The 25,053-nt window shown below is 39.1% G+C and overlaps 1 protein-coding gene across 3 annotated transcripts; it reads left to right on the top strand.

The window, feature by feature from the left end:
- Nucleotides 1–1,839: 1,839 nt before the first annotated feature.
- On the top strand, nucleotides 1,840–24,711 carry LOC104607272 (extra-large guanine nucleotide-binding protein 3-like). Of its 3 annotated transcripts, none has more exons than XM_010272880.3 (8): nucleotides 1,840–3,174; nucleotides 3,271–3,408; nucleotides 7,806–7,910; nucleotides 7,995–8,180; nucleotides 9,349–9,520; nucleotides 12,251–12,492; nucleotides 23,281–23,444; nucleotides 23,633–24,711. In XM_010272880.3, the coding sequence occupies exons 1-8, from the start codon at nucleotides 2,122–2,124 to the stop codon at nucleotides 24,216–24,218; spliced, it is 2,646 nt and encodes an 881-aa protein (XP_010271182.1). In that variant the 5' UTR covers nucleotides 1,840–2,121; the 3' UTR covers nucleotides 24,219–24,711. The 3 variants fall into 3 exon arrangements, with proteins under 3 accessions (XP_010271182.1, XP_010271181.1, XP_010271180.1); XM_010272879.3 differs by having other exon boundaries at nucleotides 1,972–3,174; nucleotides 12,248–12,492; nucleotides 23,633–24,644; XM_010272878.3 differs by having other exon boundaries at nucleotides 1,972–3,174; nucleotides 7,806–8,180; nucleotides 23,633–24,644.
- The last annotated feature ends 342 nt before the right edge of the window (nucleotides 24,712–25,053 follow it).

The raw sequence follows: 25,053 nt of genomic DNA, 5'->3' as shown, positions 1-25,053 counted from the left end.
GTTTAAGTATTATCAATATGGTAGGTTTCAGTGAGCTTTGAGTGAAATAAATTTAGCCCATTACTTCCATGACCATTAATTCAAATGAGTTGAAAAGATTCGGTCAACTTTTACATTTATGAAATATTTTGCATTTATTATCATATTTAGTACAATGACTTAATTCTAGTAAGAAGATAAGGCTGGTTTTGAATGTTAAGCTTATCCCTATGGCCTATATAAACCCCATCAGTCCAGTAAGTTTTACAAAGGAAACAAAATGTTTTCAAACTCTTTCACATTGCAATGGTCGATTCGGGGTCACTGTTTATAGCATTTCATGACTGCTTCTTCTATGGGGGTAAAATCTCTCTCTTTCTCTCTCTCTCTCTCACACACACATGCATGCACGGTTTAATGCAAATTTGATCCACATTTTCTTTGTCTTATGCAAATTTATTTATTTTGAGGCAATTGGTGACATTTATTTGGAGATAATTATGGCTTTTTGTTTCCCCTTTGGTCCTTTCCCATTTCCTTTGCAAATTTTATCACACCCTTAGCCTGTGTTTGGTTTGAAGGAAAAAGTAGGGAAAGAAAAGGTAATCAAACTTATAGAAGGTTTGTAAAGGTTTCCCTACCTTTTTTTTTTTTTTTTTTCCTTTAAACCCAACATAGCCTTATTGCATATATAGTGAAGATTTTAGTATTTTATTATTTTATGTTTTTAAGACCTTTAACTGAAAAGGCCATCTCCCCATGTTGATCTTGCCTTTCTTGGGTATCTGGAGGATGGATTGGATGCGGATTTACCATTTGGTATTTTCTTTTGTATAAAGCGACAGATCTCAAATTCAAACCTGCATTCTCACACTTGTCAACTTAAAATTTTACCATTACACCAAATAATGGTCTTTTCGATAAGAGTCCCAACTAAAGCCCAAAAATCTGATGTTAGGGCATCCCCTAACCACAACACATTGCTGGCCACATTGACCCAATAACACTCTTGCAATTTATATCACCGGCCGGTATTTCCGGTGTGTGGTTGGTCAGCATATCCGAACTCGTCTTGATAAAGAGGATACAAATTTAACATTAATAATAAGGGAGCATGGATTCAAAGACAAAGTTATAGAGGGGAATACATTTTGTCTCTTTAAAAATAGATACATATGGGAGATTATGTTCCTGTGCAGTTGGTACTTGGTGCTTAGTATTATTGTCTTGATTATGTTAGTATTTTGACTTGGGTTCATGCTTTTTCTAATACATATTCAAAATATGGCTCTTTAGACAGGGGGCGTATATGTCCAATGGCCCAACCCAGTAAACATCATGGGCCACATTATGCTTAATTATTGGGTACACTAGATGGGCATATCCCAGCCCACTATTCTTTACTAAGCCCAGCCCAACCTATTAGAAGTTGTCAATGGACTCCAAAAGTCCGAAATATGATTCAACGATTTATTTCATATTATGCACTAATGGACAAAGATACCATACAGAGTAGGAATTGACCCACCGATTCGAATCCTCACCGTTTGATCAATCAAACAGAAGGCAGTAAAATAGCAATGTATACAACTTATCAGAACTCAGTGAGTTAGACGTGTGCAGTGCAGTGCAGATCGCCTGTATTTCACACGACCCCAGAAGTCCAGAACTTCCAACGTCAACGGCCGTCGCCAGCTCCTCAAATTATTATATTATCCATATTTCTCTTGGCGATTGTGACGTCAAAGCTAACGGAATCTCCGTAGACCTAACCGACTGACTGACGTTTTCCGTTAGTTTGACTTCTGTCCGTTACTCTGCAACTTGAACTACTGTAAACCCAACGACCACATTTCTTGATTTGTTCAGACCTTCTCTCTCTCTCTCTCTCTCTCTCTAATGGCGTCCAATCTCCTTTCGAGACACCTTTCCATGGATTCTCTTCCCTTTCGACGTCGATTCCTTTCACTTCCTTTCTAACCAAATAGTGAAATACTCCCTTTCTTTCTGGCTCTACAGAAACCCTAGCTTCCTAGTTTCCTCTTCAATGTGGAAGTGAAGCTCTTGCGTTGGACCCCTCAAAGCTCAGTTTCCCACGGTCATTGCTGAGAGAGATTCATTGTAGGACCACTCAGAGCGGCAATGGCAGCAGAGCCGGAGATGGAGAAGAAATGGGAGGAGGTGCTAAGGAAAATGCTTCCTGCCGGAGCGCCACTGCCGGACGAGGAGCATCTCGATTACTCGATTGCCGTGGAGTACCGGGGGCCTCCGGTGCTGTACGAGGTCCCCAAGGTTGAGCCACTAGACTTCGATTCTCTCTCGATTCGGAGCTCGTCCTTGGTTTCTGTATCGGAGTATGCGCCGGTGGTGAGAGTCGTCGCGCCGGTTATTCTGGCAGCTCCAAAGGCTTCAAGGTTTAATGGGATTCTTAATGGAGAGGGCAGTGGAGAATTGGGGAAGTCTCCTCAGGTGGAGAGCCCAAGGTCGTTGGGGTCCACGAGGGCGCAAACTGAATTTCGGGGAGATGGGTCAAGAGAATTGGATTGGGGGGGTGAAGGAGCAGAGGAAGGGTTGAGTCCTGCGTCATCTCCATCGCTTTGGGAAGGGAATTCAGTATCTGATTCCCCATTCGTTGGTTCGCCAAAGACGACAGTTGGGGGGAGGAGAACTGCAGTGGTGGCATTCAATACTGCAGACCAGTGGGTAGACGAGGAGGATGAGTTGGCTTCGACCAGGTCCAGTGTTGTTGATCAGGAAGTGGTACCAGTTGTGGTTCAAAGGAAGAGAGGTGTTTGTAGCAGGTGTGGGAAAGGGAACATATTGAAGGAGAGGGAGGCTTGTCTGGTATGTGATGCAAGGTATTGCAGTAATTGCGTGCTTAAGGCAATGGGTTCGATGCCAGAGGGTCGAAAGTGTGTGAGCTGCATTGGAAAGCCAATAAATGAGTTGAAAAGATCGAGCTTGGGGAAGTCTTCGAGGATGTTGTGCAGATTGTGTAGTCCTTTAGAGGTAAGGCAGATCATGAAAGCAGAGAAGGAATGTTCAGCAAATCAGCTCCGGCCCGAGCAGCTTATTGTGAATGGCAGACCACTTAGACAAGAAGAACTGGCTGAAGTTTTGGGTTGTGCATATCCTCCTCAGAAGCTGAAACCAGGGAGGTACTGGTATGATAAGGATTCTGGACTTTGGGGAAAGGTAAAAGTAATTCCTTATACAAATAAGGAATTGTTATTCCTTTGTTATGGTTTAAATCTAGTTTGTTGCAATTACATTTTAATAATTGAATTCCAGGAGGGAGAGAAGCCTGATAAGATCATAAGTTCAAAATTGAATGTTGGGGGGAAGCTACAGTCAGAGGCAAGCAATGGGAATACACAAGTATATATTAATGGGCGTGAAATCCCAAAAATAGAGCTCAGGATGCTGAAGGTAAGATTTCGATACAGAAACACTGAAAGACCCCAACATACACATTACGTTAAATAGAAAAGAAAAACTTGATTTGAACTTCTAGATTGCTTTTCTCACAGTGATAGTTAGCTACCTCCATAAGCCTTGGAAGAGGACTGTCATGCTTTCTCTTTTCTTTTATATTTGATATACATTCTTTCATGTACCTTTTTTTTTTATCATAAAACAAAATTTTATTAAAAATAAAAAAGAGAATACAATAGGAAGGTGATAAGACATCACCTGAAAGAAAGAACCCCCCCAAAAAAAAGACAACTACCAACAACCTCCGATGGATCAACACCAACTGAACTGAAGAACTCCATCTAAGAACCTCAGAACACAAAAGAAACCCAGGACCCACAAATCAAGAGCAAAACCATAGAAATCCCTTCTACTTTGGGCTAGCCAATCCCTGCCCACCCACCCTACTGATCTGCTGCCAAACTCAACAGCTCACTCTTCTACATCCTCCAAAACTTCATCATAAATGCTATCATCATCAACAGAAACACTGTCCATTCTTTGTTTTTATTCTCCCAAGCTAAAAAGACTTTCCTAGTGAACTCCTCCCCACCTAAGAAGAACAAACTCAACATCTTACCAACTTGAACCTCCCTGTCATCCATTTTTTCCAAATCAATCCTTTTTCTCCGCCAAATTGTCTTTAACAAACATTGCTAAGGCATCCTCTCTTATCTTCGTTGTGCCTCCTTCAACTTCCTTACCACCCCCACTGTCCCTAGACGAACCTGTCTCCACCACTTCATTCTCTTGAGTGCACATAGTCGACTTACTAGAAAACTTGCAACTCAACAGCTGTTGATCGTCCAAACTCCCCTTCTCCTCAGGTCCCAATTTAGACTTATGCACATCTTTTAAACCTTTTCTTCTGTAAATTCTTTTAAATCTATTAGTAGGACTCGACCCAACCAGGCCTTTAAGGCGTGAGAAAACCCATGTCACATGAACCAGATATGATCTACTCGAACATCTTTACTTCCTACACTGTTAAGTTACCTTCTATCATGAGACTTCTACAACTGCTAGTTGTTTTCCCATTTGAAGTTGCAAATGACAATCTCAGTTAATCTGCCTATTTCTGTAAAATTGAACATGTAGGATATTTGTGAAATCCATGCAAAAGGGTTTTCTGAAACCTACAGTGAGGTTGCGAAGTTTTTAATATCTGCAGAGGAGTAATTAACATATCATGTAGTGTGTGCTGTAAGTTTTATCTATCCTTAAGTTTAGCCTTGAAACATAATCTGTACTTGAACAATAAAAAGAAAAATAAAAAAACAATGACTACTAAGTAAACAGAAATATTGGAGTGCAATCAACAGAAGACCATATAAATGGATAGAAGGGGGAATAAGTGAATAACTCAATCTTAGGTGGGAATCACTCAATCATCAAGACAGGAATAGGGGTGATCATTTCAGGAACCCCTTTTTATTATATAATATATATAAAATTAAACTTTCTTTTTGAAGAGGAACTTAGTTTTTGAAAAAAAAAACTAAAAAAAGGCTTGGCACTTAAAATACCAATACACCTAGGTTCTGTGTCCAGGCCTGGATGGAATATGCATACATATTAAACTTAAACATATATTTCTGTATATTATATACTATATAAATATTATGATATTATACATATCATATACTATATATAGTATTTTATATTACAAGTATAACATATATTTTATATATACTATATAATTTATATAATACACAAAATACATGTAAGGTTGTAGGCCTGGCACAGCATGACCTATAATCAACCCTAGGAATCACTCAACTTTCAAATTAGGGAATGCTTTCATAGATTATCAATGTTGGGTATCTATAGACCTGGGATTCAAAATGTCCTTCATATATTAATTATTTAAATTTTCTCTATTCATGCCTTAGCATCTAGGGCACCCTAAAATTATGTATTGGATCTTTGGATGTTTGATTGTTGGGCTGCATTAGTTTTTTTTTTCAGCAAATGAAAAAAATATTCATTAATTAGGGAACAAGTTGAAAGAATGGTAGGATCCATCCAATGGACGCCATAAAGGTTGCGGAATGGGTGGGCGAATTTCAAAAATTTCCTACCTTCTCCCAACTGGGAATCACATTCCCTAAATTTAGAATATATTATTCAAGGATCCTACTTGAACCATAATCAAACCAGATCTGTACCAAAAGGTAAATGGGAGGAATATACCTGATCCGGAGAAGCACTATCTCCCAAAGTTGGTGTTCACGCCCAAAGAACGCTCCAAGATCCGTTCCTGCTGAAGATGACACAGCTGTGGATGGAACAGAACCAGCAGGGTGCGTCCTACACACAGGATCCTTCACAAGAATCCTCTGGAAGAACTAAACACTGTAACCTTTTCAGTCTTTCTTGCAAGACTGATGTCAAGAACAGATTTCTTGACTTTCTTTTCTTGCAAAGATCCAATCTTGCAATGGCAGATGGCGGCGGCAGGAGGAGAGAACCAAAACAAAAAAAAGCTGAACTGCTTTTTCTCTTTTTTGGAGAGTATGAGATCTTATCTCAAAATCGCAGAAGGTATCCCTTATGTATCCAAAGGATGGTTCGAAATCTGATGTATTTTCTTAGGGTTTCTCCTCTTTTCTTCTTGATTAAGAAACCTCCTAATCAGGAGTTATCCCAATCCAAATCAGTATCTGGATAGAGGATCATCTTAATCCTATCTGCAGATAAAGTTAGTTTACTCCTGATCTTATCAGGAGGTTACCAGATTCAAATCTGATTTGAATTTGGTCTCCCAGAGTGGATAAGGTTAAAAGCCCCATCCTTTTCACTAACATTAATCTCAGATTCGCCCCATCTTTTTGGGTGATCATATCAGCCCAGTTCGAAATGGGCTTTTGGCCCATTAAGTATTCAGTGTTTAATTAGTTTCCAATCTGCTGCCCAGTTGGGCTTCTTTGTATGGCGTGGGACCCAAGCATTGATCTACACACCAGCCACATGGGTTCGGCCCAGCCTTTAAAACAAGGCCCAGCCGAATTCACTGAAAAGCTCAATGAACCCCTTGAGTCCATCGTATGGACCCTATGGGCCCAACACTTACATTAAGTGGTCCCTGGGCCAAGCCATCTTATAAAAAACCCAGGGACTGTGGGCAGGTGCAAGATTAGCCCATCAGGTATTATCCTAAATGGTCTTACACTTAACCTCTCAGCCCTTAATGATCAAGCACTGCCCGACAAGAGAGGACCTCTCCCTCGGCTGCAAGGAACAGCGCCACACCTCCCTCTCATATGGATCCCGGGAATTAAAACCATTTGCAAACATTTTTGAAACCGTACATATAATATAAGTATATTAATTTTGCAAAACAAAATTCCAACGATTGAAATCAACTGTCGGCAGTTTGGTTTCCATCAGAGAGAGTGCATCCCCGATCATTACCCTTTGTCCGACAAAGTGGCTGATTCTGTCACTATGACCACCCACTCAGATGAATTCTCAAACTGCCCCAACATACCCAGGTTTTGATCCCCGCTAAGGATCTCACTGATTGGCATATCAAAGGCGGCCTGATCCAGCACCTAGTGAAGTGTCATAATCGAGTCTAGGGGTCAGGTGTAACTTTCCAGTTTTGCCCATCTATCTCCAAGGTCCAGGGCAAGACTGGAAATCTGGTCCGGTTCAAGGATTCAACTAATCCCATACTGCATGTGCCTCGGGTCTTACCCTGATGGCTGAGACAGGCCATCCCAACACTTGGTGGCACACCAGCATCAGCCTTGGCAGGATAAATCTCCCCAGACTTATCCAATGGCTGTGAACATTTAAAACTAACATGAATCTCTATAAATGTCCAGTTTTAGGGTTTTACACAGAATTAAACCAAACAACATGAATCAAAACATGCACTTTATTTATTTCCACTAAATAACAAGTACATCAAATCAGATTGAAGCTAAGGGCATACATAAACTGTCTAACACAAGTATCATTGGGCTGCATTAGTTAGTGACACACTCACTTCAATTATACTTGACATACCTTCCATCTTTCTGAGTAGCATTTGGATGCTAAAATTTTGTTGTATTTACTCACCTGATTATGTCTTCAATTAGCTTACACTCTGTAATCCATATACATTTGTGTTCATTTTCTTGGAGCAGTATGGTCTTTTTTTGGGTTTTCTATGCTGTTGGAATGCATGATCTCTCTGTTATTTAAAATTTTTGACTGAAGTACTATGTGTATGTATTCATTTACTATGCTTCCTTAAGTGGCACGGTTGTTTGTCAGATCATATATTCAGTTGTCTTGCCATTGATTTGGTCCTATTTTTTGTATGCAAACTTGATGCATGGTCTTGTTGACTTTAATTTCAGTTAGCTAAGGTGCAATGCCCCCGAGATACTCATTTTTGGGTGTACGCTGATGGGTCTTATGAGGAAGAAGGTCAGAATAACATAAAGGGTAAAATATGGGAAAAGGTATACTTCCATCTATTAATACAAGTAACTTTGACCTGGTTCAATTTTGAAATCTTAAATCCAGCTATGGGATTTTCTGGGCAGGCATCAACTCGCTTTCTTTGTTCACTATTCTCATTGCCTGTGCCCCCTAGAAATGCTACTGGACAAGGAGAAGATGCAGCTAATTTCTCAAGTAGGTCTGTGCCTGAATATTTGGAGCAGAGAAAAGTTCAGAAACTTTTGCTACATGGCTTGGAAGGTTCTGGAACCAGCACTATCTTCAAGCAGGTATGCTTATCATATTTTAAATATTTTTCAAGTTGTGGCATTCTACCAACAATATATTTGTAGTTTCCAATAAATGTCATGCATCCTCTTTTTCTTTTTCTTTTGCATTTTGAAATATAATCAAGCTGATCATGGTCTGGTCAGTATAAAAGTCAACAGTTATCTTGCGTTGCAAATTTATTTTTGTCACATAAATTTATTTTCATGAAAGGCATGTCATGATGAGGGAACATGCAGAAAACCTTCACATGAGCAATATCTATACTTGTCCTATTTGAAAACAATTAAGTTGCCATCTATTACTTGGATACACCAAGGACACATGGATACAGTATCGAATACGAAATTTACACTAAAAATTGCAGTATCTACATGATATGATACCATTGTATAGGTACCCTTGTATTATAGGTTGCTAGACAAAGGCTTTTTTGATTGAAATTAAATCAACTATTATTGTTGTGGAAAATCAACAAGGGTCAGCATTGTAGTAAATGCGTTTCTTTCATTACTTTGTAATTAATAGTGCACTTCTTGCATATTAATCCTATACATTTTATAAGTAATAAAATCTATCAGTTAAATATAGCGAAGAGCTAACTTATCTTTAGCTAGCTTAGAATAGGTTCATGAAAGACCCAATAATAGAAAGAACTATTGAATCTTACTATAGTCTGCCCCTTATAGAAGACCCCAGTATAAATCTGGTTCCTTCTCTTTGTAAGGAATCAGCTATGGAGTTTGCTGATCTAGGCATCCATCTGAACAAGGACTTCAAATTAGATGCCAAGGATTTGGCCCCTCTTAGTGCATGAGATCATATCCAACCATCTGTTCAGTATCCTCCTGTCCATCAAATAACAACCTGTGAATCTCCCTCTACAAAGTTGTCATGAATTATGGTGTCATTATCTGCACAAATAAGAAATTTCACTAAATTAAGCCCTTTATGAATGGAAAAAAGGAAATTGCTCTGAATTAAGCTCTTTACAAAAGCATGAGCAAAACAATGAAAGCCGCCTAATTTTCTCAATGATCACCTTCTGGAAAGTGGCAACAAACTTCTCAAAAGTTTAATGTTTTCTTTCTCTCGTACAAATAGTGGAGTTATTCAATTATAAGTAACTCCTGAATATAAGATATATCGTGTTGCCTTTTCCTGGAACAGGCCAAGTTTTTGCATGGGAACTTTACTTCAGAAGAGCAGCATGATATGAAACTTATGATACAGAGAAACATGTACAAATATCTCAGCGTATTGCTCGAAGGCCGAGAGCATTTTGAAGAGGAGGCTTTGATGAGAAGGGATGCTACTTTTGATGCTGAAGAGTCTGGCCAAGGTTTCAATGAGACATTTTCCCTTTGCTGTTTGCATTCCATCTTTATAATCTAGTTTTTTTAGTGAAATCACTTTGTTGAGCTCAGGTATCCATGGCAATTTTACATGAACCACTGCAATGAAAGTTGGGACTGGATCCTGCATCTGACTCACATATATATGTTTTTCTTAATCAGTAGCAAGATTGAAAAGACTCATTGATAATCATGAAGACAAAGAGATGACGCTGCATGGACTCTCCTAAATGGATTAAATATCTATGTCAGACATGTGTTGGATTCCAACACTCCATGCATTCTTAATGGATACTTCAAGTCTTCAATATAACATTGTCCTTTATTTACTTGCTTATCATAATAAATATTTTTTATAGAAACCATCATAAAGTTATAAAGATAAAGTTCCAGACTTTTTTTTTATAGGCATATAATGTTAGAATTCAAAAAATATGGACTACTTTAATAGTTTAAACTTTTATGTGGACATGTCTGAAAGTCCTCGTTTTATCCTCTTGCCAAGTCACACTCTTGGACACATTGGATTGCGATTCCTGAGCATGTGTCCATGCCAAGTTACTCTTGGACACACCACCACTCTAGCTAGGCTATTGGCTGGATTGTTGTCTGACCTTAAATCAATCCAAATGAGCTGCTCATACTGGTTATTAAAGATCTTGCCTCTCATATGTAGTGCTTTTAGATGTCATGGGTCATCATATTGTTGCCTCATCCAGTAAGAAGTGTTGCATGGACATGGATATGAGAACAAGAATTCGATGTGTGTCAGGAGTCTGACACATCTATTGACAAGTATAAACTATTAAAAGTACTCCATATACATGTACTTGCATTGCCTCATTTATGCATGGATACAACATTGAAGAAAAATAATGTGAAAGGGTTGGGCACCAGAAAATTTTACAGTGAAGGGTAGAAGTTAAATTTCTAGCAGAAGAGAGAATAGGAAAACCTGGCTCCTCATTTCACATTTATATACAATATTTGTTAGTTTCAGGTATGCGATACAGAATTCTGGGTATTTTTTTTTATCAGCATTCAGCAAAAACACAGAATTCTGTGTCCATCAAGAAGGTCTAAGATACATGAGAAAAAGGAAAAAATAAAAAAATAAAAAAATAAAAACTATTATATGTTCTTAAATATCTGATAAGATTGCTTTTTCTTATGTTTTAAAAGTTGGCCTGGACTAGATGGTTGGACTGCTTGGACCATCAACCACCTCCCTTTTCTGGTTCTGTACACTTAACCACCTATATCTTCCAAAAATCATTGAAGATTCAACAAATTGCTCATCTGTATGGTGGAATTGTCAATTATTAGATGCCTTGCATAACTGGCTGTTTTGTGGAACTCATCATTTTCTCTTAAAGAAATCCCCAGGATTTGCTCTTTAAACATTGATACTAATAGCCGTTTGAAATATTATACATGTATTCCAGAGTACTTGAACACAAATGCCTCAGAAACAAGAGGTTTTAAAATAAGTAGGACTAAAACAAAGTATATGACATGAAAATTTAGTATTGATAGGCGAATACCACTTAGATTGAAAGGAAAATTTTATAAAACAGTTGTAAAACCAGCTATTTTGTATGGAGCAAAGTGTTGGGCAGTTAAGAAACTTGTGCAGAAAATGAGTGTGGCATATATGTGAATGCTTAGATGGATGAACGGAAAAGCTAGAAAGGATAATAGGATCAGGAATGAAGTTATCTGTAGGAACCTAGGAGTAGCCCTGATAGGTGATAAAAATGGGAGAAAGTAGACTAAGATGGTTTGGTTCCGTGCATGGAAGACCATGAACATCACTAGTTAGAAAGTGGTTTGCTATGAGTTGAAGGGGCTAGAAGGGCTAGGGGTAGACCAAAAAGGATATGGGAAGTAGTAAGAAATGATTTAAGCACTAATAATCTTACAGTGGATATGGCTTTAAATAGAGTGTATTGGCAAAACGGGATTCATGTAGCCAACCCCATATGGTTGGGATAAGGCATGGACAATGATGATGATGATGATTCCAGAGTACTTCAATCTACATCTTAATTTTTCCAGTTCTTCAATGCCTATCCATAATAATAATCATTGTATATATGTCCGAATATATGACGATTCATGCAATGATTGTCTATGGTTATTTGGAATTAGAATAAAGTGCTCTTTGGAAAATCATTTATAAAAAAAAAGTGCTCTTTGGAAACATGATCGGGTTTTGCATTTTTATCATCCGACACAGATTTTGGTTCAACATTATCATTTTGTATAGGTATATTTCAATTAAAGTCCATGTTGAATAGAATGATTTGTGGCATTGGTCTCTTTATTCCTTATAAATGATTCAATAAAAGCATAATGTAATGAAATATAAAATATGCATCTGAGGGAAAAATAAAGAGTTCCCCCCCTGGGATTGGGGGTGGAGGTTCTAAGCAGATTGTTCTATAACATTTTTATACCCTTGCCCCAATAACTATCTTGATGGGATTAAAAACATACAACCATCCTAAGTGTGCATTGTTTGATGCTGGTCTTGGTTTACAATTTCATATCATTAATATTTCTGGTTTTCTTTGGAACTTCAACACCCTGCTCCCTTATGGACCTTTATGGAAAAGCTCAAGCCTTGAATTACTACTTCAACTTCAGTTTATGATGTCCTAGATGCTGGGAGGCATAGACTAATATAATGGTTGAATTATGAATGGATGCAGCAGAAAGTGGATGTGATGAAAGTAAGCAGTGCATCTATGCAATTAATCAACGGTTGAAGCATTTCTCTGACTGGCTACTGGAAATTATGGCCACGGGGGACTTGGATGCTTTCTTCCCTGCTGCAACCCGTGAGTATGCCCCTGTTGTAGATGAAGTTTGGAAGGACCCTGCAATTCAGGAAACATACAAGAGAAGAGATGAATTGCATTTTCTTCCTGATGTTGCTAATTATTTCTTAAATCGGGTATGGCTAAAGTGCTCTTATTTAACTTAGAATTTCCCACTTTTTTCCTTATTTATTCTTTCCCCCTTTTGTGCATTGCAATATGATTCCCTTTATGACATTTCTTTACTACATTTAATACTGTAATTGTTGACTTACATCTCATCTCAATTGACGTTCATTTAGAATATTGAATTTATTATATTTATGCTTTATGAATCATTGTCTATTTTTTTGGAGAAAAAAAGAAAATACTTATTTCTAATTGGGGATTATATGCTATTTTGGTGTCTAAACATATTTTACATAGTTGGCATATGATTTTCTTCATTTGCTTATTCTTTATCTGATTTTTTGGTGGGAAATTGGTTACTGGTTACTGGTTAGTATGCTAATGGATGTGATAGTTTCATCTCCTCTGTGATAGATGTAGGCATTACCAGCAAGCTGGCATATAATATTGGTTGGTAGATTAGTTTCTAGGATATTGTTATACTTCTAGTTGAGTTTCACCACCAGTAATGATTCCTTTTTCTAAGAGACACTTATTTGATTCTTCTAATTAGTTATTTATTTACTGCTGATGGTTTCATTATTTGATTCATTAATAGAAATAGATAATGACCTAGTACATTCATAGTACATTTGGCATGTTCTGTAGATTAAGGCTCCTTGTAGCTTCAATTAAAGTAATACAAGAAGTGATGTATTTTCTTATATCATCTATTTTTTTTTTCTAAAGAAAAAAAAAATCTTGAAAATCATTATTTGATGAAGAAACAAAGATTTGGCAAAGGAATTGCTTGCAAATCTTTGAAGGCTTCCTATTTTTACTAAAGAGAAAAGAAATTAGAGTGGGTCTCGGTTTTACCAGAATGAGGATAAGGCTTGGAACCGGGATAGGCTTGTGGCAGCTATTGGCTAATCTGTGTCAGAGTGAGTCTTGGTTTTACCAGAATTTGATCAAGTAAATAAAGAGGACCTAGGGGACAGTCTTGGGGTTACAAATATGTAACTTGGATGACCTGTTTTAATTTAGTTTCTCATTTTTTGTTATGTTTGTAGGTGTTGCCTTAACACCTGACTAGAATGTACTACTTTTTTTTTTTTATTTTTTAATGAAATATTTACATTTACTTATCAAAAAAAAAGATTTGGTAAGGGAATAGATTTAATTTCTGTTCTTCAGCATATAATATTCATGTGTACTTGTCTTGGAAATTGTCTTTTTCTTTGGTATATATAAGTGACACTGGTCTAGTTTATGCAGCTTTTCTTATTGAAGTGAACGGATATGAGTCAGGAGTGAGCCTTGGTTTTACGAGAATTTGATCAAGTAAATAAAGTGGATATAGGGGACAGTCTTGGGGAAGTTTTGGGGTTACAAATATGTAACTTGCTTGGATGACCTGTTTTGATTTGGTTTCTCATTTTTTGTTATGTTTGTACGTGTTGCCTTAACACCTGACTAGAATGTACTACTTTTTTCTTTTTTTAATGAAATCTTTACATTTACTTATCAAAAAAAATAGGAAAAGATTTGGCAAGGGAATGAATTTAATCTGTTCTTCACCATATAATATCCATGTGTACTTGTCTTGGAAATTGTCTTTTTCTTTGGTATATATAAGTGGCACTGGTCCAGTCTGTGCAGCTTTTCTTATTGAAGTGAACGGATATGATATCATCCCATAATTTTTTTTTTTTGCATATTTTGTCTGATTCTTTTTCTCATCTTATTTATGTCCAAAATTCTTGATATTATCATTAGGGAAAACCTATGATATTGGAAAGACATGGCATTGGAAGAGCTTTAACCAATCAAAACACCCCCGTGAATTGAGATGAACACCACCTAATTGATCACCTCTTTTATGGTACCAGTTGATTGGATGTATGTTTTTCCGATATCATGTCTTTCCGGTATCATAGTCAAACCCTTATCATTATTATGAAAAGACAGAATAAATGGGTTTGGAGTCTATATAAATAAGTTGACAAGCAAATTCTTATTCTTTTTTGTTTTGGAGAAGTTTATAATTCTTTAAAACCATAGACGTTGGAATAGTTCTGAAAATGGTTGGCCTTGTCCCAACCTTATGGGGTCAGCTATATGAATCCTGTTTTATTCCCTTCTGTCAGTGCAATTGTCCATTGTTAAATTATGGTGCACTCATGCTTGTAGGACAATTGTAACAATAACAAGCCCGGCTTTGGTGGGCTATCAAGCAAATGAGTGATTCTGGATCAATGAAAAATTGCTATGCTACTTTTAATTAAAGAGAAATTTGCTATTCAGACTTGGAATAGGGGAGCTGACTTTCGACAAGATTTTTGATCCAAAAAGTGATAGAAGTTCATCTCAAATATTTGTTTCGTCTGTACAAAAGATTAGAATGGAATCCTCATTAATTTCTAATTTGCAATGGGCTTCTGATGCTATATTCTCCTTGCCCATAGGTTAAGTGGCTCTGTTTGTTTGATATGATTGATTTCTACGAGAGGAGTTATGGAAGCATTGAAATATAAGCCACTTCTAGGAAGTTCCTTTGCCATTTCTTTGCAAGGATACGAGGGAACTGATAAATCTTATCATGTGATAAGGGGAATCTATTGAAGCAAAATTTCACTCACCTTTAAAATAAAGGATTCATGAGTGGTAAAGAAATAGGGGTTTGGAAAATATGTGAAGTAATCATGATGGTTTAAGAGTACTAGAAATTCATCATAATTAGTTCAGGGATACTGTGCAACTTCCCTTCTGATTGCAGGATTCTTTTTTTTCACCAGTTCAGAGATACTCTTTTCCTTGAATATCTCAAAGAAAGAAAATACAAAGCCAATGAAGAAGATGAAGATACCCTGGCAAATGTGTCTTAGCTGGTCTTGGTCTGAATTTTTAGAGACAGTAGGACTTTGAAAGTATTTTATGTCCAACCAAGTTGAAAAATGCTGATAAGATAAAGGTTTCCAAACTATTATAGTAAAAGAAAAATGACTTGCATGATTGTATCCCATGTCAAGACTTTGTAAAGCTTGGAATCTAACATTTTTGCCCTTTTAATACTTGCTTAGAATTATTATGCTTGAAATAATTTGCAATAGTCTGCTGCAGTCATTTTGTTTTATGCATCACCTTGTAAGGCAAGAATTATATTGGATGCTTGACTTTGTAGGCCCAGATACTTGTTTGGTTGATAGAAATCCAGGGCTTGTGTTGATGCTTTAGTAGTTATTTACTAAGTTGCCATTTCAGTCATCGTAAAATGATCATAGGGTTAAATTATCCAGGGCAGAGTTTTCCTTCCATTCTGTTCCCTGGTGTTTTTTGGCCACAACACAGAGTAGACTATCGTAAGGAACCACAGTTTTCTTGGTTTGCTTGTTTTTTTTTACTAGAATCCACCCCACAATCAAAATGGAATATGAACAACTGCCTTAATAAATATTGTAAGAAAAACAGAGATCACCTTCATAATTACAAGTCAAGGATGAACAATAGGGAATTGTAGATAGTGGACAATGCGTAGGCATTAGATCAATCAATTTGCTCATTCTACAATGTGGCAAGAATCTCATTGAGATTTCAGTATGCCTTTATCCTCCTTTTACATTTCTTCTTTTTGTTCTGTTCAGTGTCTTCATTAGTGTTGTTTTGATTATATGCTAGTTGAAGTACACATTACAGCTACCCATACTCTATGATTCCAACCTAAAATATTCTCTATAAACCGCAGTCACTTCCATCTATTCATTCCCCAATCTGCAGTGGCTATTTTCCAGTGCTAGTGATCTTTAGTCCTTGTTTCTTCACAATTGAAGACTATTTTGGCAACAATAGCATACTGTTTCTAAATTTGCCCCACTTGACCCCACCTTTATATTGACAATCTCTGTCTTCCTATATTTTCTCATTATTTAGGATTGGCTGATGTCCCTTTTCCCAATTGGCATCCCTGTTCATCTACATAGCTAGCATCTGTTCTATTCTCACACTAGGACTTACCTTATTAATTCTGTATAAAACTTGAAAGGTAAGGAGTCTCACTATTGGAAATTGTTTCTAGAAATTCATGTCCAATGTAAAGGAATACAACTTTTTCTACCTATGTAGGAACCATGGTTGGTGGTGATATTTATCAATATTCAAATGGAACATTTGTGTTCCAGAAATAGAAAGGCAACTATTTTCTGCTCCTAACAACAGCAGGAACAAGTTGTGTTGACCTGCTAGAGATCATCTCTTCAGCGATGGTTTCTTTGTGCTTCACTGTTATAATTGTATTACAAAATTTTGTAATTTTGTGTGTGATCTGAATGAATTGATCAGCAGCATTGATTTTTGATCCATTCTATGTCAATTGGTTGACCCCGGATCGCATTCAATGCCAATAGTGTTGACTTGGTCAAAACTCTTTTATGAAAAACAAAGAACATTTTAAAGTGCTTAAAAATTGTCAACAATTAATGTTTTGATAGTTAGTGTTGTATTAGCTAGGTGTCATAAGCATCCTAAAAAATGTTGAGCGAATTTATAGACCTTGAAGAATCAAAATTTTGATGTAGGTTGTGAGGTGTGTACGTTCAAGACCACCATGGATCTCCGGTGAAAGGATCTGGTAACGTTGGTGTACGTTCTAGTGAGGTGTGTACCTTCGTTTTTTCTTAGTTCCTATGGCGCGCTACTTCCCTTCAAGCAAATCTGCTGGAGGGAAGAGAAGATGGGAAGCTATCAACTGGTACCAAAAAGTGGAGAAAGAAGGGCGGACAAGGGTCAATCTCTCATACAGTGATGCGGCAGTAGCAGGTGCCTGGCTTTCTTTTGGGTCGTTGGAGGTGAAGAGGGTCGGCGGTAAACGGGTGGTAGTCATTGACTCTCAGGCGGTGAATGCAAGAAGGGAGTTTTTGCAGAACTGTTTGGTGGGAAGGTTCCAGTGGGGATAGGGGACTAGGGAAGTGGAGCTTTGGGCAAACAGGCAATGGAGAGAGGTGAGGGGAATGAAAGTGAAGAAAATGGCAGATGGCCTCTTCCTTTTCATCTGCCCTTTGAGAGCTGGTGCGGATTGGCTGTTAAGAAACGAGCCATGGCAGCTGGGAAGAAATCCACTCTTGTTGGACTGGTGGGGTGCGAGTGCGGGTTGCTGCTATCTAGATCCTTTTGCTGAAGGGGAGGACTTGGAGTCGGTTTGGATCAGGGTGTTTGGTCTTCCTCTCCTTCTCCGGTGTCCAAGCGTAATAAGAGCTATAGGGGATGCCTACGGGGGTTTCGCAGAGACGGATGATTTTCCTCTGGAGGTTGTGACTTGTGAGTGGGTAAGAATTAAGGTTCGTAGGGGGGATCTCATTCCGAGCAAGATTGAAGTGGTTGCGGGAGAAGTGTTGTTCACTGTCCAGATATGGCAAGAGCTTTTGCCGTCTGTTCGTAGATGGAGAGGGGGAGAAGAGATGCCTTGGTATGTTCAGAGAGAAGAGAATGGGTTTTCAGACTGCACCAAGACGTTGGTTTTGGAAGATTCTGGTGAATGTGTTCTTCCCCGCACGTCTGAAGAAGCATGTCATCAGAAGAATCGTGCTAGGTCAAGCTCCTCGATGGCTGGTGGTAGAGAAGATGGTGAAGATCTCAGCTTTCTCCCGAGCTGTTCGATCTCAGAGACAACGAAGGGTCTAGATGTGCTTGCAGAGGAAGTCGGTGGGAAGAAGAAGAAGCGTGTCATCAGAAGAATCGTGCTAGGTCAAGCTCCTCGACGGCCGGTGGTAGAGAAGATGGTGAAGATCTCAGCTTTCTCCCGAGCTGTTCGATCTCAGAGACAACGAAGGGTCTAGATGTGCTTGCAGAGGAAGTCGGTGGGAAGGGATTTCAAATTTCAAATTTGGGGGATAGAGGGCAGACCTTGGGAGTAGAGGATATTGAAGGCCTGATCAGAGAGTGCCTGGCCGAGCTACACCCAAGTCCCACGTGGCCAAAGACAACTTAGAAGAAGGATCTGGGCTTGGCTCATCCCCTCCAGCCCAGTCGGGTTTTCCCTCCTTTGATTCAGATGTTGGGCTTGGGCCCAAAGCAAATAGTGAGCCCAGGTCCCCTCCTAGTCGAAGGGCACACAGTAGCCCATCTCTCAGAATCCCTAGCTGGTTCAACCAACCTGCTAATGGGTTCAGGGGCCAACTGGGGTTCTAGGACCAGTGTTTGATCGCTTTGTGGAGGGAGAAGGGTTGGGGGGGGGGGGAGTTTTGGACCTCCGTTCGCCTACTTTGAAGCCTATGCCTCCTCCTACTACTTCTCCGGGTCTCAGTTGGAGACCAATCAGTTTTCTGTACTGCGAGTGGAAGACGAGCTGATTGAGTTGGATCCGATTGCGATGGTGGTTTCAGACTCTTAGGCCGAAGGTGGGGGAGATGATCAAGACAGTGTTGGATCCCAGGCGGAAGGAAGTAAGTTTTGTGCTACTACTGTGGGTGCTGAAATAGATGTTCAGACGCAGGAGATCAGTAGTTTGGTGTTGGCTCAGTCGAGTTTGGTAGGTAAACAACTAGTGAGTTCATGTGCCTCTTCTTGGGTCTCATCAAAGATGCTGGGTTTGGTTAAGTTTCTGGGGATTTCGTTAGAAGGGTTGGAAGAGGAGACAATCAAATATTTAGAGGGAGTGCTTTTGGCAAGGGGGAAAGTTGCAGCAAAGAAGGGAGGTAACAAATCTAAGAAAAGCAGAGAAATGATGCGACTGACATGGAGTTTAAACGACAAAGCTGGCAGTAGTGAGGGGAGTGTGAGGGGGGGAGGAGAAAGTCTTGAGTGCCAAGCTTTCTTTTGCTTCAGAGGTTTGTAATGGAGTTAAAATTGCTCTCTTGGAATGTTAGGGGTTTGGGGTCGGGTAGGAGGCTTGTAGTGTGAGTCTCTGAAGAAGTCAGGGTAAAGTTGTGTTGCTCCAAGAAACGAAGTTGGATAGTGTTGAGGCTGCAGTGGTTAGAAGCATCTGGGGGGAGGGAGAAGTTAGATGGAGATCAAAGTTAGTAGTCAGGAGTGCAGGGGGGTTGCTGAGTATGTGGGATCCGACGGTTTGTAGTTTAGCTTCCTATCAGATTGGAAATTTCTCAATTTCCCTAGTTTTGAAGTTTGCAGATGGTAATGTTTGTCAAATTACTAATGTGTATGGTCCTAATGATCGAAGTCTGTGGGAGGAGCTAGCCGTGGCGAGGGGAAGTTTATCTTACCCTTGGGTTATTGTTGGTGATTTTAATGTCACCTTGTCTGCTGATGAGAGAAGCTCTAGAGGGAGAAGATCCAGGGATATGGTTCAGTTTGCCGATTTCATCAACAGATGAGCTTCAAGACTTACCCCTTCATGGTAGCCAGTTTACTTGGACCAACAACCAAGACAATCCCACTGAGACTGGACAGGTTTCTGGTTTGAGGATGCCACTCTTGTTCCTTTGTTGAAGTCTGTGTGGGATGATCTGCAGGTATTGGGTACCAATTCTTTCATTCTGGAAAAAAAAATTGGGGGCCATCAAAGCAAGATTAAAGATTTGGAAATTGGAGAAAAATATGAGTTTAGACACTAAAAAGAAAGCTCTCCTGAGTTACCATAAAGGAAATTGATTCAGCAGAAGAGTTGGGTCCTATTTCTGAGGAGCATAGACTAAAAAGATCTCAGGCAAATCTGAAGTTTGATAAATTGGCAGTGTCAGAAGAAATTAAATGGAGGCAAAGAGATAAAGTGGCTTGGCTGAAAGAGGGGGACAGGAATACACACTTCTTTCACAAAATGGCAAATGCAAGAGCTAGAGCCTTTGTAATAACCAGGTTGGAGAGATGAATTTTGGGCAGAAATGGAGGAACTGGGTAAAAGTTTGTATCACCTCTCCAAAGTTCTCAGTTTTGGTTAATGGACAGTCCGCAGGTTTCTTTGATAGTTCCAGGGGTCTTAGACAGGGTGATCCCCTGTCTCCCCTACTCTTTATATGTGTAATGGAGATCCTCACTTTATTCTGTAAAAAGGCTACTGTTTCCGATGAGTGGGAAGGTTTTGCAATTTTGCTCCAGGGGGTGAGAAGGTGAATATTCTCCAATTTGCAGATGATATGTTATGCTTTGTGGATGCCTCCCCCTCATAGGTGGAGTTAATCCTTGGGATCTTATCTTGGTTTGAAGTGATTTCTGATCTTAGTCAATTGGAACAAGAGTCAAATTATCCCAGTGGGTCAGGTTTCCAATTTAGCAGATTGTGCTGGAATCTTGGCTTGTCAGATCGAGTCCCTTTCAGTCAAATATTTGGGGCTCCCTCTAGGAGTGAGTTGTGGTTCTTCTGCAATTTGGGACTCGGTAATTGAGAGAATGGAGAGAAAGCTGGCCAAGATTCCAGCACAATCTTGGTTTGAAGTGATTTCTGATCTTAGTCAATTGGAACAAGAGTCAAATTATCCCAGTGGGTCAGGTTTCCAATTTAGCAGATTGTGCTGGAATCTTGGCTTGTCAGATCGAGTCCCTTTCAGTCAAATATTTGGGGCTCCCTCTAGGAGTGAGTTGTGGTTCTTCTGCAATTTGGGACTCGGTAATTGAGAGAATGGAGAGAAAGCTGGCCTCTTGGAAGGCAAAATACCTTTCCTTTGGGGGTAGAGTGACTCTGATTAAGATTACTCTCTCCAATTTACCCACCTATTTCCTGTCTCTTTTTTCTATCCCAAACAATGTTGCAAATCAGCATTGATCAAAAAACAATGTTGCAAATCAGCTTGAAAAGCTTCAAAGGAGTTTTCTTTGGAGAGGTTGGGAGGAGGAGAAAAAAGTGCATTTGGTGAGTTGGGAGCAAGTCTGCCTCCCCAAAGATGAAGGAGGTTAGGCATAAGGAAATTGAAATCTTTTAATTCTGCTCTCCTCTGCAAGTGGATTTGGAGATTTGCTGCAGAAAATGATGCCTGGTGGAGATCTCTCATTGCTAGCAAATATGGTGTGGAATGGGGTAATTGGAGAACGAGGGACCCTCCTCCCAATTGGAGTAACTCTTTGTGGAAGGGGATAATGAAGAATTTTTCAGCTCTTGCTGCTGGGGTTTCAATTAAAGTTGGCAATGGTATTAGGACCAAATTCTGGAAGGACTCTTGGTGCTCGGATGAACCCCTTGCTGATTCCTTTCCTCTCCTCTTCCAGTGTGCTTTGAATCAAGAGGCTTCAGTTGCAGAGTGCTATAGCATATCTGGTGGTTCAGCTCTTTGGTCTCCTTCATTTAGAAGGAACTTTTTTGATTGGGAGGTGGATGAGGTTTTGAATCTGTTGACCTGTCCTCAGAATCATGAGCTGGATTACTGTTCAGAGGATAAGTGGCAGTGGAAGTGGAACTCAGATGGTGTGTTCTCTGTCAAGTCTCTGGCTTCTAACCTCTGTAGTAGGGGTGTTCCTGATTTCCCTTGCCGTCAAGTGTGGAATCCCACCAGCCCAACTAAATCTAACTTCCTAGTTTGGACTATGGCTCTTAATAAATGTCTTACTAGAGCTAACCTTGTGAGAAGGGGCATTCAGATTTTGGACCTGTCATGCAGCCTGTGTGGGAGTAGTGCTGAATCCACTGACCATTTGTGCATCCTGCCCGTTTTCTGCTCAGCTGTGGAGTCATTTCCTCAGCTCCATGAACTTGAGTTGGGTCATGCCGAGGTCGGTTACGGGGCTGTTGTGTTGCTGGAAGCTCATGGGTTTGAGCAAGAAAAAAGAAGATTGTTTGGAAGATGATTCCTATTGCTGTGTTTTGGTGCATCTGGTCTGAGAGGAATAGAAGGATTTTCTGTAACAAGGTTTTAAGTCTGGAAGAGCTAATTCAGAAAACAGTGGGCAAACTGATGTCTTGGGTGTCTGCATCTGAAGATTTCAGAAATTGTAATGTGTCAGCTGTTTTTCTTTCTAGTTCCTGGTGGAATGTGTAATTGCTGATTTGATCAGTCGGCCTTTTCTGGGACTGATCTCAGCCTCCATTGTGTATTTCTCATCTCAATAAATATTACTTTACCTTTTCCAAAAAAAAAATAATGTGGGTTTGAGTCTGAGAAAGCACTATGCAAAAAAATTTCAAAGATTAGGTTTATATCCAGTCTGAGAAACAGTTTAATGTTTTCATCAAATACTGAAGTTGTTACTTTTTGGTTTATTTTATTTTTATTCGTCCCTTTTGTAACCTTTTCCTTATTTTCATTAAATTTTTATTTTTTGAATGGTGAAACTGCTGAAGCAGAGAGTCATCCATTCCAGCATTTGGTATTGGTCAAGAAAAACCCAAATATTTTATGTCTAGTTTCCTTTTCATAAACAGTGCATTAAGTAGGAAGACTGATAAAAGAAAAAGTAGAGACAGAAATGAATTCCTGCATCAAGTAGTCTAGGACTGAAAGTAATATTAGATACTGGTTTGACTGTTAAAATCAATCTAAGGAAATCAGCCTAGATCTGAGAGAAAAGTGGTCTGGTGGACTGCAATCCAAGAAGTTCCTTTGGTTGCCACACCACCATAAGGGCAAGAGAGAATTTTCAGGTCCACTTAGGATCTGAATTCATATTTCCCCCCACATACATAGGAAATTCATATCTTTCACAGCTTGGTCTGCATTTATGGAACTGCATTGTTACTTCTTTCTTGATTATCCTATGCCTTCAGATAGCATAGCCATGCATGTATATGTGCCCCCACTCAAGCAGTGATCGATGTGTTGGTATGATCTTTATTAAAAGAAATTCTATTTTCTTTTTCTTTTTTTGAGTGGGAGGGGTTTAATTACCATGATGGCACAATCATATATGTTTTCTGATTTCCTATTTTGGTAAATTTGCAGGCTATTGAGATATCAAGCAATGAGTATGAACCATCTGAGAAAGACATTTTATATGCTGAAGGAGTTACGCAGAGCAATGGTGTAGCCTTTCTTGAATTCATGCTGGATGATCATAGTCCCATGTCAGAGATATACAATGAAAACTTTGAATGCCCTCAGACAAAGTAAAACCTCTCTTTCTCTCTGATATACCTTTTACTATATAATGCCTGAAACTTTAGCAAGTGGCTTAATGCTAGTGCCACTTTTTTACTAACATGATATAACCTCATGATCCTTTTGTTAGTGCTTTCTACTAGTGTTTGTCATTGACTGATCTTGTTTGTTTTCTTCTTTCCGACTTCCATTACAGCCAAAGGTACCAACTAATTCGAGTAAATTCAAAGGGACTAGGTGATGGCTGCAAATGGCTGGAAATGTTTGAAGATGTGAGGGCTGTTCTCTTCTGTGTTGCCCTAAGTGACTATGATCAGTTGCGGGCCCAGGGCATGGGTCCAGTGTGCAACAGGATGCTGGCAAGCAGGGACCTGTTTGAGAGTGTTGTGAGACACCCTTGTTTTAGGGATACCCCTTTTATTCTCCTCCTCAACAAGTATGATGCATTTGAAGAAAAGATCAATCGGGTTCCTTTAACAGTTTGTGAGTGGTTTGGGGACTTCAGTCCAGTGAAGCCCCATCACAACAATCAATCTCTAGCCAACCAGGCTTACTTCTATGTTGCAATGAAGTTTAAGAATCTCTATACCTCTATCACTAACGGGAAGCTGTTTGTGGCACAGACCAGGGCCCATGAGCGAAGTACTGTTGATGATGCATTCAAGTATACAAGGGAGATTCTTAAGTGGGAAGATGAGAAGGATGATAAATATGTTATTAATGGAGAAGATTCATTTTACAGTACAGAAATTAGCTCCTCACCATATATTAGGCAGGAATAGATCTCATTCTTTTATGCAGTAGTAGGTACTTTTTTGTGTTTTACACGGGAAGGGTTTGCTACAAACAAGACGTGTACAGCTGGCTACGTAACCCAATCAAGAGTTTATGTCAGTCATCCGTACAGGTGCCAGTTGTACAGCGCACTGGTGTGTTCATGCTTGATTGGGTTACATAGCCTGTTGCACACGCCTTGTTTGTAGCAGATCCAAAGTGGCTTACCACTGTACTCGGGGAAAAAATAACTGGACAGATTTCCTCTGGATAAATTTTTTGCATTTGCTGTGTGGGGCAACTGGCCCTATTTAGCTCAAAGTTGTGAGGATGATTTTCATTTTCAGGTAAGAAGTACGAGTAACTTGCTCAATTATGGATTCAAAGAAGCTAATCTGGGCTAAGGGTTTTATTGGAACGATCTGTTTCTGCTCTGTATATTCCAAGATCACATTCTTTACTTCAACTTTATTATATCAAATAAATTCAATTATTTTTTTAGAGTGATTTTCATTTAGGTCTTGTGGGAAGTCTCTAATCTCAGGTGCTGAATTTGTCAATCAAGCTCATCCAATGAATGGGCTAAGTTGTTGATTAACATTAAAACCACATGGTTCATGATCTGTAACTTTTTAGTACAATGTTATCAGACTCGAGCAGGCATAAACCCATTTTGGTCACTGGGTCATGGCTTGAATGGTTTAACTGTCTGATTCTTACATAAAAAAAAAATCTGGTTCCATTTGACTTGAATAAAAATGCAAATATATATATATATATATATATGAGCAGGTCTAGGTCTGAGCAGTGTTTTCAAACCGTCGTTGACCTGGGCAGTTGGAC

Source organism: Nelumbo nucifera, chromosome 4, assembly GCF_055504915.1.
Source record: "Nelumbo nucifera cultivar China Antique chromosome 4, China Antique-T2T, whole genome shotgun sequence".
Classification (NCBI taxonomy): domain Eukaryota; kingdom Viridiplantae; phylum Streptophyta; class Magnoliopsida; order Proteales; family Nelumbonaceae; genus Nelumbo; species Nelumbo nucifera.
The sequence above is the reverse complement of the archived record's forward strand: the minus strand, read 5'-3'. Positions and strand labels throughout refer to the sequence as shown.

Excerpts from the sequence above, each read along its gene's own strand:
- LOC104607272 (XM_010272878.3), top strand. The coding sequence starts at position 2,122 with ATGGCAGCAGAGCCGGAGATGGAGAAGAAATGGGAGGAGGTGCTAAGG. Across the intron at positions 8,181-9,348 it reads CCAGCACTATCTTCAAGCAG|GCCAAGTTTTTGCATGGGAA; the intron begins GTATGCTTATCA and ends TTCCTGGAACAG. Across the intron at positions 23,445-23,632 it reads TTTGAATGCCCTCAGACAAA|CCAAAGGTACCAACTAATTC; the intron begins GTAAAACCTCTC and ends CTTCCATTACAG.